The sequence below is a fragment of the Melanerpes formicivorus genome, unplaced genomic scaffold (assembly GCF_026170545.1).
Source record: "Melanerpes formicivorus ecotype bairdi unplaced genomic scaffold, bMelFor1.0.p_v2 SCAF_10, whole genome shotgun sequence".
In the NCBI taxonomy this organism is placed as follows: Eukaryota; Metazoa; Chordata; class Aves; order Piciformes; family Picidae; genus Melanerpes; species Melanerpes formicivorus.
The window spans coordinates 11,251,930-11,266,383 of NW_027142362.1; the positions used below are offsets into that span (position 1 = coordinate 11,251,930).

The 14,454-nt window shown below is 47.2% G+C and overlaps 1 protein-coding gene across 2 annotated transcripts in view; it reads right to left on the reverse strand.

The window, feature by feature from the left end:
* The window catches only part of MAP1A (microtubule associated protein 1A), a 56,811-nt gene that overhangs the window by 5,242 nt on the left and 37,115 nt on the right, over window positions 1-14,454 (reverse strand). For both annotated transcript variants that reach the window (XM_068143657.1, XM_068143658.1), the window contains 3 exons: window positions 11,597-11,679; window positions 10,787-10,927; window positions 386-9,119 (listed from right to left, as the gene is read on the reverse strand). In XM_068143657.1, coding sequence (XP_067999758.1) covers window positions 386-9,119; window positions 10,787-10,927; window positions 11,597-11,679 — 8,958 coding nt within the window. The remainder of the gene's footprint in view (window positions 1-385; window positions 9,120-10,786; window positions 10,928-11,596; window positions 11,680-14,454) is intronic.

A 14,454-nucleotide genomic window follows, 5' to 3' on the forward strand; every position in this document is an offset into this window, starting at 1 on the left:
CACTGACAGGCTGAGAGGCTGCCACCTCTTGTTCAAACACACTTCTTGTGTCTGGCATTTCATTAACAGGTCCCACCCCTAAGCATCTGCTGCCCCTCCTCAGATGTAGCCCCTGGGTGCAACAAAATCCTGGCCTGTGATGTTCTGCATTAGGTCTCACAGCTCTGGCTTCAGAGGTGGCTGCATTCAGATCTACAGTGGTTGAGAGTCTTCCTCAAGGCTTTTGTTTTTTGCTCTCTTTAAGTGGTTTGTGTGACCACCTCTTACTGCTTATAACTTTTGGTGGACTGGGAAGTCCAACTCTCTGTTCTGCTACATTTAACCCTCAGCTTTTCTCTGGTTTGGGCCCAAAGAGAAGACGCGTGCTTAAGCAAAAAGGTCTCACCAGGGTTTGCTTTGATGCCATTAACAAGGCTCTTGCCAGGGTTGCTGTGACTACTCCGGGATAACTCATCTTCTGTGTGAGGAGGCTGTGCCAGTGCACTGCGTGGTTTGGGCTTCTCCCCTCCATCTTTTTTGGCAGTGGCAGATTTTGGAGACTTGTCCGATGGCTGTTTCACGGGCGTGGGTGATCGCTTCCCTTTCGCATCCAGTTTCCGGGAAGGCGAGGAAGACTTGGGTTTGCTCAAAGGCTTCCTCACACCTTTGTTCTTGTCTTTTATGTCTTTCTTGGAAATTTTATCCGTTCTGCTCATGTTTTGCTCATTCACCAACATATCAGGGTCTACCATGCAGACATCAGGGTGAGGAAGATGGGGATGGGGATCAACCATTGGAACAGGTTGAGGATCATGGCTGGATCTAGAACTGGAATGATGAGCACTCCCAACAGCTTTGTCCACTGGGAGGAAATCAGCATCCTCATCCGAGTCCATGTTGGCATCTGCTGTGATGGATGGACATTCTTCTGTCTCAGGTGGGACATCTGAGTCTGACTGGGAGGTTCCAGAATCGCTCACTGATGTTGGAGGGGTTTCCTCCACTGTGGCACTTTGCATGGGGCTACTACCAGCGTGGGGTGGTCTTCCTTGCACTGAAGGATGACCGTCCTCCTGTGAGAGGTCGCTATCTTCAGAGAGCTCATGGGGACTGGGGTTGATGAATGAAGGAGAGAGCTCTCCCTTCCTCTGCTTGTATTCACATGAGGGAAATTTCTGTCCGCAATCAAAACTGCCTCCTAAATGTGGCTCCATCTCATGGGAAGCATCTCCATGGTCTTCTGTTTTCCCACCCCTCTGCACACCTGGGAAAAAGGGCTGGAAACTGTGATCAGGGGACATCAGAGAGGAAGGACGGCTCTGCCTCTCTGTGCCCTCTTTGCCTGTGCATGGAGAAAAACTGCTGTCAGAATCAGGACATGGTTTTTCATCTTTTGCCTCTGATGCATGGTACGTACTCTGGAAAGCTTGCAGGCTGGTGCTCACCTCTGTTGGACCGTTGGCTGTGGTTTCATCTTCATGCTGATGATGAGGAAATGATGTCAACACATCAGGCAGAGATGTCAGTGTCATCAGCTGTCCTGCAAATGGTGCCTTCTGCTCTGGACTACTTACACTGGGCTGCTGCTGTTTCTCTGTAGAGAGAGGTATGGGCTGTGAACTTGGGGTCTCTTTTCTGCATGGAGAAATGCTGTCACCCATGCCCCTTGTGAATGGAGAACCATGTTCTTCAGCAAACACAAAGTCTTTGGTTTCAGCTGCATGTGTTTTCCCAGCATTATCTGGAATCTGTGGAGACACATCCCAAAGACTTCTGGTACCTTGTTCTGCTCCTGCACCTGCATATGTGGAAAACATTTGGGAGTAGAAGCTTTCTGCTGTAGTCTGTATCACAGGAGTGGTAGCTTCAGATGAAGGTTCCTCTGACAGGCTGGAGTCATCTTTCAGCTGCTGCTGAGCCACAGACTCTCTTTCCACAGCTTTGGAGAACAACTTATCTTCTTCATAGGGACTAAGTGGTGCAAATTTAGTAAAGGGTGAGCCAAGGCTGCTGATTTTCTCAGACACCTCCAAGTACTCATCTTTCTTCCCCTGGTCTGAGAACAAAGCACAAGGAGCCTTCAGAGGGAGAGAGACATCCCCCAGGCGGCTTGCTGAGGTTTGCTCATGTCTGAACATGCCAGATACTTCACTCTTTCCTAGCAGGGAGCACTCCAACCTAGAGGAGCTCTCCATCACTCTGTCCTCTCCTGCTCCACCCTTTTTGCATGTCTCTTTCTGCTCTCCAGATTTCAAGTATGTGGTTTGCTCTTGGAACCCTGACTCCACCATGGCACCTGGATAATCTGTGACACAGAATTGTGAGTCCTTCAGGGATTTTCCAGTGACCTCTCTCTTCTGTGAAGAATCTTGTCTTAAACAGGACAATTCAGAAGCCTGCTGATCTCTGCCTGCATCAGGCAGGTCACTGTAACCTCCAACATACATCCCCAAGGCAGTGGCTGATGCAGTTTTCTGACTTCCGTATTCCTCTTTCCACCCTGGATCAGAGGGTGATGAGGCAGTAGAACTGGGGGATGTGGACTCCTGACGGGTGGCCTGCAGTAGGGGCTCTGATACATGAAACTTGTCCACTGGGGAGATGTGTGCATAGGCCATGCCTGCAGCTTCAGCAGGGCTCTGCAGCTTGGACTCCTTCTCAGACTTCTCCTTAGCACCTTTTTCTAGCTCTGAGTCACTCGTGCTCTCATCCCCACGCCCCCCTTTTTCATAGTACCTGTCTTTGGGACTTGGACTTTCAGATTTTGGGGACAGAGATACCTGCTCCTGGCCAGACAAAATGATGTTCTCATCTGGACAGCTCCTCTTTTCCTGATAAAATGTGTCTGTTGTGGCTGAGGGAGAAGCAAATGCTGTGCCTGCAGATGATGGGTGCAGCTCAGAGCCCAGTTCTGCTGGCAAAGCAGAAGGCACCTCCTGCTTTTCCTGCCCTTCAGATATCCTAGACTTAGGCATTTCAGACGAGGGTGAGTATCTTTCGTGGATGTCTGTATAGTCAAAGGCTGAACCTGCTTTATCTTTAGGAGATGCTGGAGATGACAACTCCTTCTCAGCAGAGGTATAAAGGCAGGACTCTTCTTCCTTTGCAGAGACATGAATACTTTGACCTTTTGGAGAGATCAGTGATGTTGCTGGCACCTTGTCACTGTGGCCTGGGCTGTCTGCACCCTTGGCTGCAAAGGGAGAGGGTCCACCTCCAGACACAATCATCTTCTCATAGATGTCTGCATACTTGAAACTTCTTTCATCAGGATAGGGAGTTGGTTCTCTTTCTTCTTGCTCTTGTCTTGTGGAACTGTCATCACCTCTGGGTTGGTATTCCCCATAAGAATAAGGCTCAGGGCTGCTCCTGGAATAGGCTTCTGGAGGATAGGCCACTTGGCTGGCAGAACCCACAGCCTCAGTATGGCCCAGAGCAGCACTGCTCTTTGGACAAGGACCTTGACCTAGAGGGGAGCGTTCACACTGCCCTGGCACCACATCGCTTTCTTCCGGGGATGATGCTGTGTGTTCATATTCTGCTGTTCTGGTAGATTGCAAGGGACTAGATGCTGCTGCCATCTGGTCCTTTCTTCCTGCAGAGTCATAAAGACCCTCACTGGGTTTGCAGACATCCTCTTGCTTTCTGTCTGATTTGTATTTGCAGTCCTGATACAAAGCACTGGTGTCTGATTTCTTCTCTGTGTCCTTGGATGGGACTTTCTCCCACAAAGGAGGTGAGTACTGGTCTAACTTGTAAGGCCTTTCTGTTTCTGGTGTGGTGTCAATCTCCTTTTCCAGAGCAGCAGCCATTACAGACACTGGAGATGCTGTCAGTGCTTGGTCTAGAGACTTTGCATAGATATCTAGGGCAGCTTTCTCATCATCATCTAAGTAGGAGTAATCTTGTTTAGATGTCGGTGGCAGCTCTTGCCTATCTTTGCTTCCAGTTAATGCTTTGGCCTGACTTTCCTCACCAGAGACGTACTGATAAGACAGAAGAGAACTTTCCATTTGTGTTCTTTCTGAGAGAGTGATTTCCACTTTCTTTGTTTCTGATGTAGGTTTGGCACTCTTCTGTGCCATATCTTCATAGTCACACGATTTCATCTTTAAACATTCTGCCTCTGCTTGCAGCAGCACAGGTTTGCCTCCATCATGACTGAGACCTTCACCCTCCTCACTGGGGAACCTCCCTACTCTTCCAGTCTCTCTTCCTTCCTGAAGAGAGCCCCACATTTCACTTTCTCCTCTTCTCCAGGTGGGACTGCCAGGCACTGCAGGAGACAGGATATCCTCCTCTCCCATTTTAGGAATGGATTTTGTTTCATACTCTGGTACCTCATCCAAGAATGTGCTCTCTCTCTCTTTATCATATCTCTGTCGCCTTCCCTCAGCAGGGATCTCCTCCACCTCTTCTGGAAACCACACTTTCTTCTCATAACTTAAATCTTTCATGTAGAACTCATCTGTTTCTGGAGATTTTTCTTCTTGACCATCCTTGAATCTGCAAGATTTTACATCTTCATCAGGAATGTGTGAAGATATTTTCTCCTCAGTTGGGCTAGAGCCTGTAAAGCGTAAGCCTTTCGCATCTGGAGAGACTTCCTGAGAGTCCAAGCCTGCAGTTCTTTCCCTTAATGAGCCCTTTTCTCCTGCAGAAAATAAACTGCTGTCATCTGGAGATGTTTCTTCAGTTGAAGTGTCTCTGGGTGATGTGTCTTTAACCAGGCTGCTTTCTAGGCAAGGGAAAGATTTTGACACTTCTGTTGTGAATTCTTTGGCAGAAATGCTCAGTGATTTCTCACATGTAGCTGGGCTCTTCTCTGTGAAATCCATGGACTTCACAGCTTCTGAAGGGAATTTGTCAGCAAAGTCAGACAAAGTTTTTTCTTTTGCAGGTATCTCTTCTGTGAAATGAAGAGATTTGATGTCTTCTGGAGAAATCCCTTTAACAAAAGGGTCTGAAGAGATTTCCTTGATGGGACTCTCAGTGAGAGAAATAGATTTGGTTTCTTCTGGAGAAATGTCTTTAATGGAAGCATGAGAAGATTTTTCTTCTTCTGAGAGGTCTTCTGTGAAACGTAGCAGTTTTCCTTCTTCAACAGTCACTCCCTTCGAGATATCTGAGGGTTTTGCTTTACTAATACTTTCTTCTGTGAAAGAAAGTGACTTGGAGTCATCTGGTGAAGATTTGTCACTTTCAGATTTGCTTTGGCTTGTGAACTGTGGAGCACCCATGTTTCCTAGAGATGTTTCTGTGGTAGAGAATGGCTCAAAGGACAAGTGTTTGGAAAATCCCATTAAATTTTCAGTCATTGTTTTAGTTTCTTGCTCTTTTCCTGTCTCCAGAAACACGTCTGAGCTAGGCTGCGGCAGCACAGGATGCTCCTCCTCCTCCCCTATCACCACTGTGTCCTGTTTGTGGTAGGACAGCCAGGGGAACTCCTCCTTCCCCACTGGTTCTTCCTGCACCTGCTCCCTAGGAGACACTGGAATGTCACTACCCAAGTCTTCTTTGTGCTGCACAGGTCCAGGGACGTCTTTTTCATGTCTATATTTAGGTGCAGATACATCATCTTCTCTGAGAGGTTCACTCTTGGCTCCCTTCACCACAGCAGAAGTTTGGCCTTCTATTTTCTTGGCAGTAGCATCTGCTTGTTTTTCAAATAGATCTGATTCTACTGTTTCCAGTTTTTCCTCCACTGGAGACTGGTGGAAAGGTGTGTGTCCTGCACTAGTGGGGCCAGAGGGGGTGGGAGAGGCCATCTTGACCGTGCTGTCGTCAGGACTCATGCACCGTTCTTCAGCCTCTGCGGAGTCAGCTTGGGAAAACGGTGTTTCTTCAGCAGACAATGACAGGTCAGAAGTTTGCATCACTTCAGTGGGAACACTGATTAACACATTATCAGGACATCTTTGATGAGCAAGCATGGGGACATCGTAATGCCCTCCAAGTTTCTTAGGCATTTCAATATTTGGAGTTCCATCTTCTTCTTCCTCTTCATCTTCTGCCTCTTCATGAAGATCCTTTTTTTGAGCTTCCAGTTTTCTCTCTCCTTCTGCTAATGCATGGAAATCTTCAGGGGGTGGAGATTTAAAATACTTGTCTTCCTCCAAGGATGACGTGGGAGAAATTGTGCCAGCAGAGGGAACATAGTCAAGACCTTGGGTTGCTTCTGTCCGAGAGGAGGGAATGCTGTTCACTGTGTCTAGAAGTAAGGAGCTTTTCCCAGTCTCTTCTGTTTGTGGTGCTGTTATAGATGCAACAGATTGATCTTCTGCTACTGAGGTTGCAAAAGATGAAAGCTTATCACATTCTGTAATGGAGGTAGCAGAGGATATATGTTCCTCTTCAGCTAGAGGTGCTGCCACAATATTTGTAGGATATGCTAGAATTTCAGACTCCTGACCAGCATAGCCCTTGGCTGAAAGGTCAGCAGCAGGCACAGCCTGTATTCCGTGTACGGCTTCAAAAGAGCCGGGGCGGTCAGGAACGGAAATGTCATAGGCATTGACATCATACTTCAGGTGTGGGATCCTCTCTTCCTGTTCATCATGTATTTCTTCATCAGAAATGGTCTGCTCTGTTTCTGAGTAGCCTGGGATAGTTTCATCTTGGATATATGAAACATGTTCTGCTGTTGCTCCTGGTGGGATGGGCAGACTGCTCAGGTATGACTCTTCCTTTGCTACATCCTTTCCAAGTAACTTGTTTTTCTCACCCATGCCACTAAGTTCCTTTTCCTTTTCTGTAGTAGTAAATACTTTGTTCTCCTGATTTAGCTCATAGAAGGCTCTATTCTTTTCCACCTTCTCCTCTGCCTTCATGTGCTGTTCCTCTTTTTCTTCTAGATCTGCCTTTTCTATCACATCTTCTTGCTTTTCCTTTTCACCCCCTTCCTGTGTCTCTGTCCCCTCAATATGCTTCTCACAAGTCTTTGTTTTTGCTTCCCGCTGTTTTGTGTCCAAAGAGATTTTCTCCTCTTCTTCCTTTTCTTCCTCTTTGAAGGCTGATGATCGAACACCCTTTTCTAAGTCATCTATCTGTGGTGGTACCTGCTCTTTGTCTGGAAACAGCTGAATATCCTTGTCCTGCTCAGCTTTTCCCTTGCAATACCTCATGTCAAGATCTTCATCCATTGTTCTTCTTTCATCCTCTATTTTTGCAGCATGAGCTGCTCCCATATCGGCAGTAGTTATTCCCTGATCAGGAATGTTTGCTTTCAAAATCAGATCCTCTTGAAGGCAAATCTGAGCAATCACATCAGCAGAGTCTTTTACCTCTGTTTCAGGTACTCTCATAATCTTGTCACTAACCTCAATGTCAGATATTTCTTGAGTCTCCTGCAAGGCCTCTTTCTCCTCATGCTTCAGTTCCTCAAAGTCCTTGGTAAGGTCTTCTGGTGAAGACAGGACTAACCTTTGTTCAGCTATGGAAGTCTCTCCTGGCTCGGCTTGTACAGGCACCTTCTCCATCGGTGATGGCTTCAGGTCAGCAGGTACATCCTTTTCAGGTTTGACTTTGATCTTCTCAGATTTGAGTCTACCTGGAACTTTTGCCTTGTATAATGTTTTTCTCACTTCCGGGGTAAATGGCTTTAAGTCTGGTTTAGAAATTTTTTTGGGCTCTGGTTTGGTTTCTTTCTTTTTTTCCTCTTTCTTTGAATCTTTTTTTTCCTCTTTCTTTCCATCATCTTTTTTAAACTCCTTTTTCTCCTTCTTGATCTCTTTCTTTTCTTTGTCTTTCTTCTCATCCAGCTTGGATACCTTCTCTTTGAGATGCTTTTTGCCAGCCTTGTCTTTTGCCAGTTTTCTTTTCTCAGCTTTGAGAGCATCATTTGTTTCAGCCTTTATCTTTTCGTGTTTAACAGGTTTCTCGAGAGCTTTCTCTGAGTGCTCTTTAGCCTTTTTCTCAGTTTTTGCGTCCTTTACCACTTCTGGTTTTACCTCCTTACTCCCCTCCTCAGCTGCCTCTTCTTTCTTAGCTTGCTTTGTCACAGAAGGCTTGGGGGAAGATTTGAGACTCTCTTTACTGTCAGTTCTTTGTTTAATTTTGGTCTGCTTCAACACAGGGGGAGGTATTCCGGCAGTGAGATCTTTCTGAGTGGCCACTGGGTACCTCAGAAAATCCAGGTGCTTGAGTTTCTCAAGGCCTTCCAGTATCTTATTTTGAGGAGCATTTCCAGGAAACAAAACCCTTACAATTTTTTCCGTTGGGCTTGCAGGAAGCCACACCACGAGGGCTGTGATGGATGTGAGATAGGGAACAGAAATTTCACCTTCTTTCCCACTTGCAAGAATGATGCCAGTCTTTGCTTTACTATTACCAGCCCATTTCTGCATTAGAAACTGCATTTCTTTGCTGTCCTTGACAGGGTTCAGGATGTACATGTCCAGCTTACCCACTCCCATTTTATGGAAGAGTGTAATAGGCTCAATGGTACTGCTCACCACCCTATAGAGAGGCTCTGATTTAATGCCTAGTCTGTTGAGGTACTGCAGTGTCAGACAAGCTTCTTCAATGCTTCTCTTTACTTTCATGGATGATTCAGGCATCTTCAGTTTTTCGGGAACGTTAAAAAAAACCACCCCTAGCTCGGGAGAAATTAAGTTCTTCATCCAGTCACTGTAGTTGGTAGAGCCCTGGGATTGTTCCTCCTCTTGCTCAGCAACTTTCCTCTGCAGCAGCCCATTGATGCCAGGGAGGTTGTCTGCACCAATGTGGGTGAGCAGGATTGAGTCAATTCTATCCAGGTGCCTCACCAGCTTCCAGAAGCAAGATTTCCTGTCAGAGCCACCATCCACAAGGATGTTAAACCCATTGACAGCAAAGAGAGCAGAGTCACCTCTTCCCCCAGGGAATATGTAGCAGCAGGGCTTAGAAAGCTTCAGAAAGCCCCCTGAGGTGGGTGGCTCCAGGAGATCAAATGGAGATGGCACATCAACTGTCTCAGAGACATATTCTGCAAACTCAGACACTCCATCCATTTCTGGCAGAACTGGATCGGGATTCAGTTTCAGATTAAGAAATTCTTGGAATCGAGGATGCCCAAGGTTGCTCCAGTCTCCTTCTCCCAAGCACGACACAGTGAGGGAGGCCTTGATATCTGAATCAGTGTTGCTAAGAATCTGGGTGACCTGATGAGACAAGCACAGGCAAATAAAGGTCAAACAGAGCTCTGAAACCAATCCAGTACATTAAAAAAAAAGGCAGTTGCAGAACTACTGAGGATGTCCTGGGCACCTTAGTGACAGGGAGCACTGAGGGTAGACTGAACAGTCCAAAAGCCCATTGCCAAAAGATGCATGAGGCACATTCTGCTCTCTCCTGCAATGCTGTATGTTGATGGGCTGCTATACTTCCTGACTGGTGGGAGTGCACAATGACAAGATCTCAGGAAAGTAAATAGAAGCAAGAACCACCTTGTCCTCTTTCCTTACTTCTTCCTGTTTAACTTGGGGTGTCAATCCCTGGTTTGGGCTCAGAAGCAGCAGATTCTTTCTGATTAGTGAATTCTAACCCTAAGACACCCTCTTCAGTGCTAAGCATGAAGGGTCATATACTACTACCTGCCATTTTAGTGCCACAGGACTTTCTTTTTTATACAGATTCCATTTGCCTGGGAGCTGTTTTGAAAGCCACAAGTCCACCTCTGATACACATAACAGGGCTGGGGACATGCTGTATAATTACTAAGCAGAACTAAGGTTGAGGTAATTTATTTCTAAGGCTCCTTAGAGCTATGCTGAACCTATCCCCAGCAAAAAAAGCACTAAACCTTAATTTCCTAGCTGGAACACACTCAGTGCACTTTGTACTGTGTTTACTTGCTTAGCCCTTAATTGACCAGTCAGTGTCCAAATAAACAGGTACCAGAAATAAATGAGAACAATCAGCCTAAAACAAATGAAGGTGGGCAGATTTGCTGATGTAATTACAGCAACAATGGTATCAACTGTCAAAATATTACCCAGCCACTTGTGCAGCAGCTGTACCTTCGGTCAGATGGAAACATCCTGAACATCTGGCACTCAATGATTAGTGGAAGTAGGGCTTACCAAACTGCAAAGCAGCAGATCTGTTTTGGCAATGAGTGCCAACAGAAAGATTTTAAAGCCTCTGAGGAAAGCTATAGTACACCTAGCTCATTAGTACTGGAGCTGAGGTTCAGGGATGTCCCATAAGGTTTTTGAGGTCCCATTGGACAAAGCCTTGAGTGACCTTGTCTAAATCCCATGCTGTCCTTGCTCTATGCAGGAGTCTGGGCTACAGACCCCACAAGTGCCCTTCCAACCTGAATGATTCTGCAGTTCTGCAACTAAATAATAGCATTTGTAGTTATTTAATCATCATGCACTTGCTTAATCAGCATTTAGTGATCCCCTCACCATCTTTACACACCCTAATGAACACCCTGAACCTTGTGAACAGCTTATGCTTGCTGGACTGACTGTGAAAGGATGAGAGATACCCACATTTAACAGGGTGATGATGGCCTCTGTTGGCTGTTTTTTGGAAGCTGCTCACAGATGTTTTAAGACCTCCAGTCTGCCCACTGCAGAGCCAGTCTGGAGGGAATTGAGCACTTACAGGTGGAATCATCTACGCCTTTCACCTTGGAAAACTTGGGCCAAGGAGTTAAAGCCAGATGCCCAAGACTATAGCATGACTTACTCATGATGTGCAATTTTTTTGCTGGATTTGAAGCCCAGCCCTCTGTGGAACTGCCACCTGAAGGAGCAGCACAGGCTGCACTGCTCTATCCTGTGCTCTGTGAACAGGAGGGGACACAGCTCACACTCACCTCTGGGTCTGAAAATATCTCAGCAAACTTCTGGTAAGTGAAGGTCCCTGTCTGCAGGATTAAGTCTCCTTCCTGGTCTGAGCTCTGACCACAGAAGATCAGTAGTTTGTGGGCTGATGAGTCACACACCAGTGAGCGGACCTGTAACCACGAGAGAGAGTGTGGCAGTCAGAAAGCTATCTGTGATACGAATAACCAGCACCAGAACCTCAGTCACGGGGAAAGGTGATACTTAGGCATTACTCACAAACAGACATAACAGGTTTCCTACATATGAGGGCAGGTTACTGAGGAGGGGAGACACTGGTGCTGCCTGCCCAACACAGCTCCACATGACATTATAACTCACATTGAGAAAGCAGGCCAGTGACAAGAGAAACTCTTTGGTGTTACTCTGCCATGTGAGAAGTCAGCACAGTTTGGAGTCTCTCAAACTAGAATGGCCAAGGTTCAGAAGCCCTCCACCCTGTTTGCTAGGAAAGGCTGAAAGCTCCTGAAAATCCCTTAAAATGGAGCAATTCTAAGACACTTAGTCTTCCTGAAAGCAGCTCACTCCTAACAGGCTGCCATACAGGAAGCCATACGTTGCTGAATGTATGCTTATTAGCAGTAAATGCTGCCAGAGACCAGTGGGTACTGCATGTATGATGTTGGCAAGACCAGAACGCTTGGCCCCTTTACCACACCTTGCAGCCGGCTAGTGGCACGTTCCAACTCTCCACAAGGTGCAGTGTGATGACCATGACCTTTAAGTCAAGCATGAGCAGAAACAGCTGATGTGGAGAAAACCTGCTGGCACCTGGTCCTTACCTCAGACACGATGCTGTCCACATTGGGATTCACCAGGATCACTGTCTCCAGTGTATCACTCCGGTGATGGAGGGTTCTTTGGCCTGGGGAGAGGCAAGGGATTAGATGGTTGGGAGAAGCTGAGGAGACAGTATCTGCCTATTGATGTTTTAACCTCAAAAATTCCACTTCAGCATGTGTTTGATTGTGAGGCTTCAAGCTGCATTCTAGATCAAATTTAATGCCAGGGTCTCACAGAACAAAATAAACTCCTTTTCAGTAGCAAGGAAACAAATTCTAGTTCTAGAGCAGCACATTTTGCAACTCAGCCCCAGTGTGTTCTGAAGTCCACAGTGCCAGGCACATCAAACCACCCACTTGTGCCAGGCAGCTGTGTCCTGTATACACTGGCACAGACCAATGATCCCCTCCAGACAGGAGTATCTTGCCTCACTGCAGCTACCACAGAGAGGTATTTCTGAACGCTGTCCAAGTCTTAGTCACCACAGGGCTTTGTGAGCCAGCTGGTGTGAGCCAGCTCCCCCTTCATTAGAGTGCTGCAGCACCAATAACAGATCTCTTGTCATTCTTAATATTTTTTTTTTCTCTTACAAAGTGTTTTTCTTTAATCCAAATGTGCAGTCCTAGAGAGAAACCACTGCTGCTATGGGAACCACCTGGACGATAAGAATGCTTGTTCTCCTGTCTCCTTCCTGTGAGAGTCACAAACAGGCACCCAGATGGGACTCTGCTCTCTACATACATGTAACCAAAGGAGGAAGACCCAAAGAAGAGCAAGCAAGGGTCTGGCAGTGCAGATCAGCAGTTTGTGTGCTCACCTTGTCATGGGCGTTACAAGGATGTTTGACAAAATACTGACACAATACAGAGCCCCTATTAATTGATTAGAAAGAACAGTGGTGGGTGTCCACCAGCCTGAGCCGTGGGGAGGGAGCCAGCACTGTGTACCCATGCCAAACACCTCTGGGAACTAGATGATGCATAGAACCTTCTTGCAGTGTCTCCCCTGACACTGCAGTCAGCACATTTTCTGGATTCTGGTCTTGGCAAATACCTACCTCTGGACATTACACCTGCTCTACAAGCCAGACACTTTGAACTCAACTTTTGGAATGTTAAAATCTTTCATAGGATTTAACCCCTCATGTGGACTGGAGGTCCACAGACTTTCACTGAACATTCACTGAAATGGACTTCTCTTTCTATCTTCCAGACCACTGTTGCTCTCTGACAGCACTGTTCTTTCTACTCTCTCTACTTCACAGCCTCCCATCAGCTCTCTTTCTAGGCAGATCTCGATCCTTCTAAAATAGTGTGATCAAAGTGGTATTTCAAAGACAGATGGCAAAGGGCACAAAAAGAAAGAAGTCAGAGAAAGGCCAATAGTTGGTATAGCTGTAATCAATCTCTGGGGTGTTTTACACTGGCTGCCAGCAATGAAGTATAAAGCAGATAGATATGCAGATAGAGATGCCTACAGCCTAAAGTGAGTGTCTCCGAGCTCTCAACAGAACTATTTATACTCTGCATCTCTAGCTGCTTTCTGAATTTGAGTTCTTTCGGTTGGTTGGTCTAAGAAGGGTCCCTCCAGACTAAAACAAACTCAGGACTGTGCTGGTGCATGCCTGTACTGAGTTCAGCAGCAATTCTGCCACTGGCTGTGGTGCAGGGATGCAAGCTCCTGGGAGCCAAGGCTCTGCACAAACAAGTAATGCTGTAAGTGGGCCTGTGGGAAGCAGCTGGATATGGGCAGGAGGTGCAGGCAAAAGAGGGCCCAGGAAGTGCGATGGGCATGCACTGCAGCCAGTCCCACTCATCCCTGGGGCAGTGGGAATGGCCATGGTGTTGCTGATGCCTTGGCACTGCTGAGATCCCAGCAGTGACAGCAGCAGTGCTTCCTTTCCCCATTGACTATGCCATGCCGTTGTCACACACTCACCCCACGGCAGGACCCCACTCACATGCTGCTCAGAGCATCCAGAGCAGAAGTGATCTGCTCCCATTCCCCAGGCTTCAGCTTCTGCCACCCTGCTGCCCACACATCTCTGACAGACTGTTTTGGCAGTCGTTACCCACGCCCCTTGGGAAACGTGGCTGGGTGTACAGAACCAACACCAGCAGTCCCTTCCTTGTGTCCTGTGAAAGCAGGGCTCCCTAGCACAGTGTAGGCACCAGCACGTGGGCATCCTTCCAGGCACCAGGTGCCAAGGCGCTGCAGAAGCAGTGCCAGCCTGAGGGCTGCCGGCTGGGCAGCTCTTAGGGGACAATGCCAGCTGCAGAGGGAAAGGGGCCTGTCTGCAGGACTAAGCAGCATGAAAAGGCTGCTGCTCTTTGCTGTGTCTGTGGCTCAACCCAAGCAGCTGAGCTGTCACTGCTGAGCCTGGTGAACAAAGCCAGGCTGGTTAGCATTCTGCCTGCATCCTCACCCCCGGGGCGGCTGCCCCTTAGCACTCCAAAGAAAGAGAAGGGTTCAAGCTGTGGGGCCCGGCAGCTGCTGGCAGATGGAAGGTAGGAATGGTGAAATACTAAGTCCTGCAAAGGGCCCTGAAGATGATTAAGAGACTGAAACGTTTTCATGCAAGGCAAGGCTGAGCATGCTCAGAATGTTTATGATGGAAAAGGGAAGGCTTGGGGTGGGGGAGGGATTTTATCCATTATGTACAAATACCTGATGAGAAAGGATGAAGAAGAGGAAGCCAGAATCTCTTCTCAGTAGTGCCCAGTGACAGGACAGGAGGCAAGAGGTGCAAATTAAGACAGATGCAATTCCATCTGAGCACAAGAAAATGCTGGGCTTTTACTGTGAGGATAGCCAAACGCTGGCATAAGTTGTACAAAGAGATTGTGGAGTCTCCATC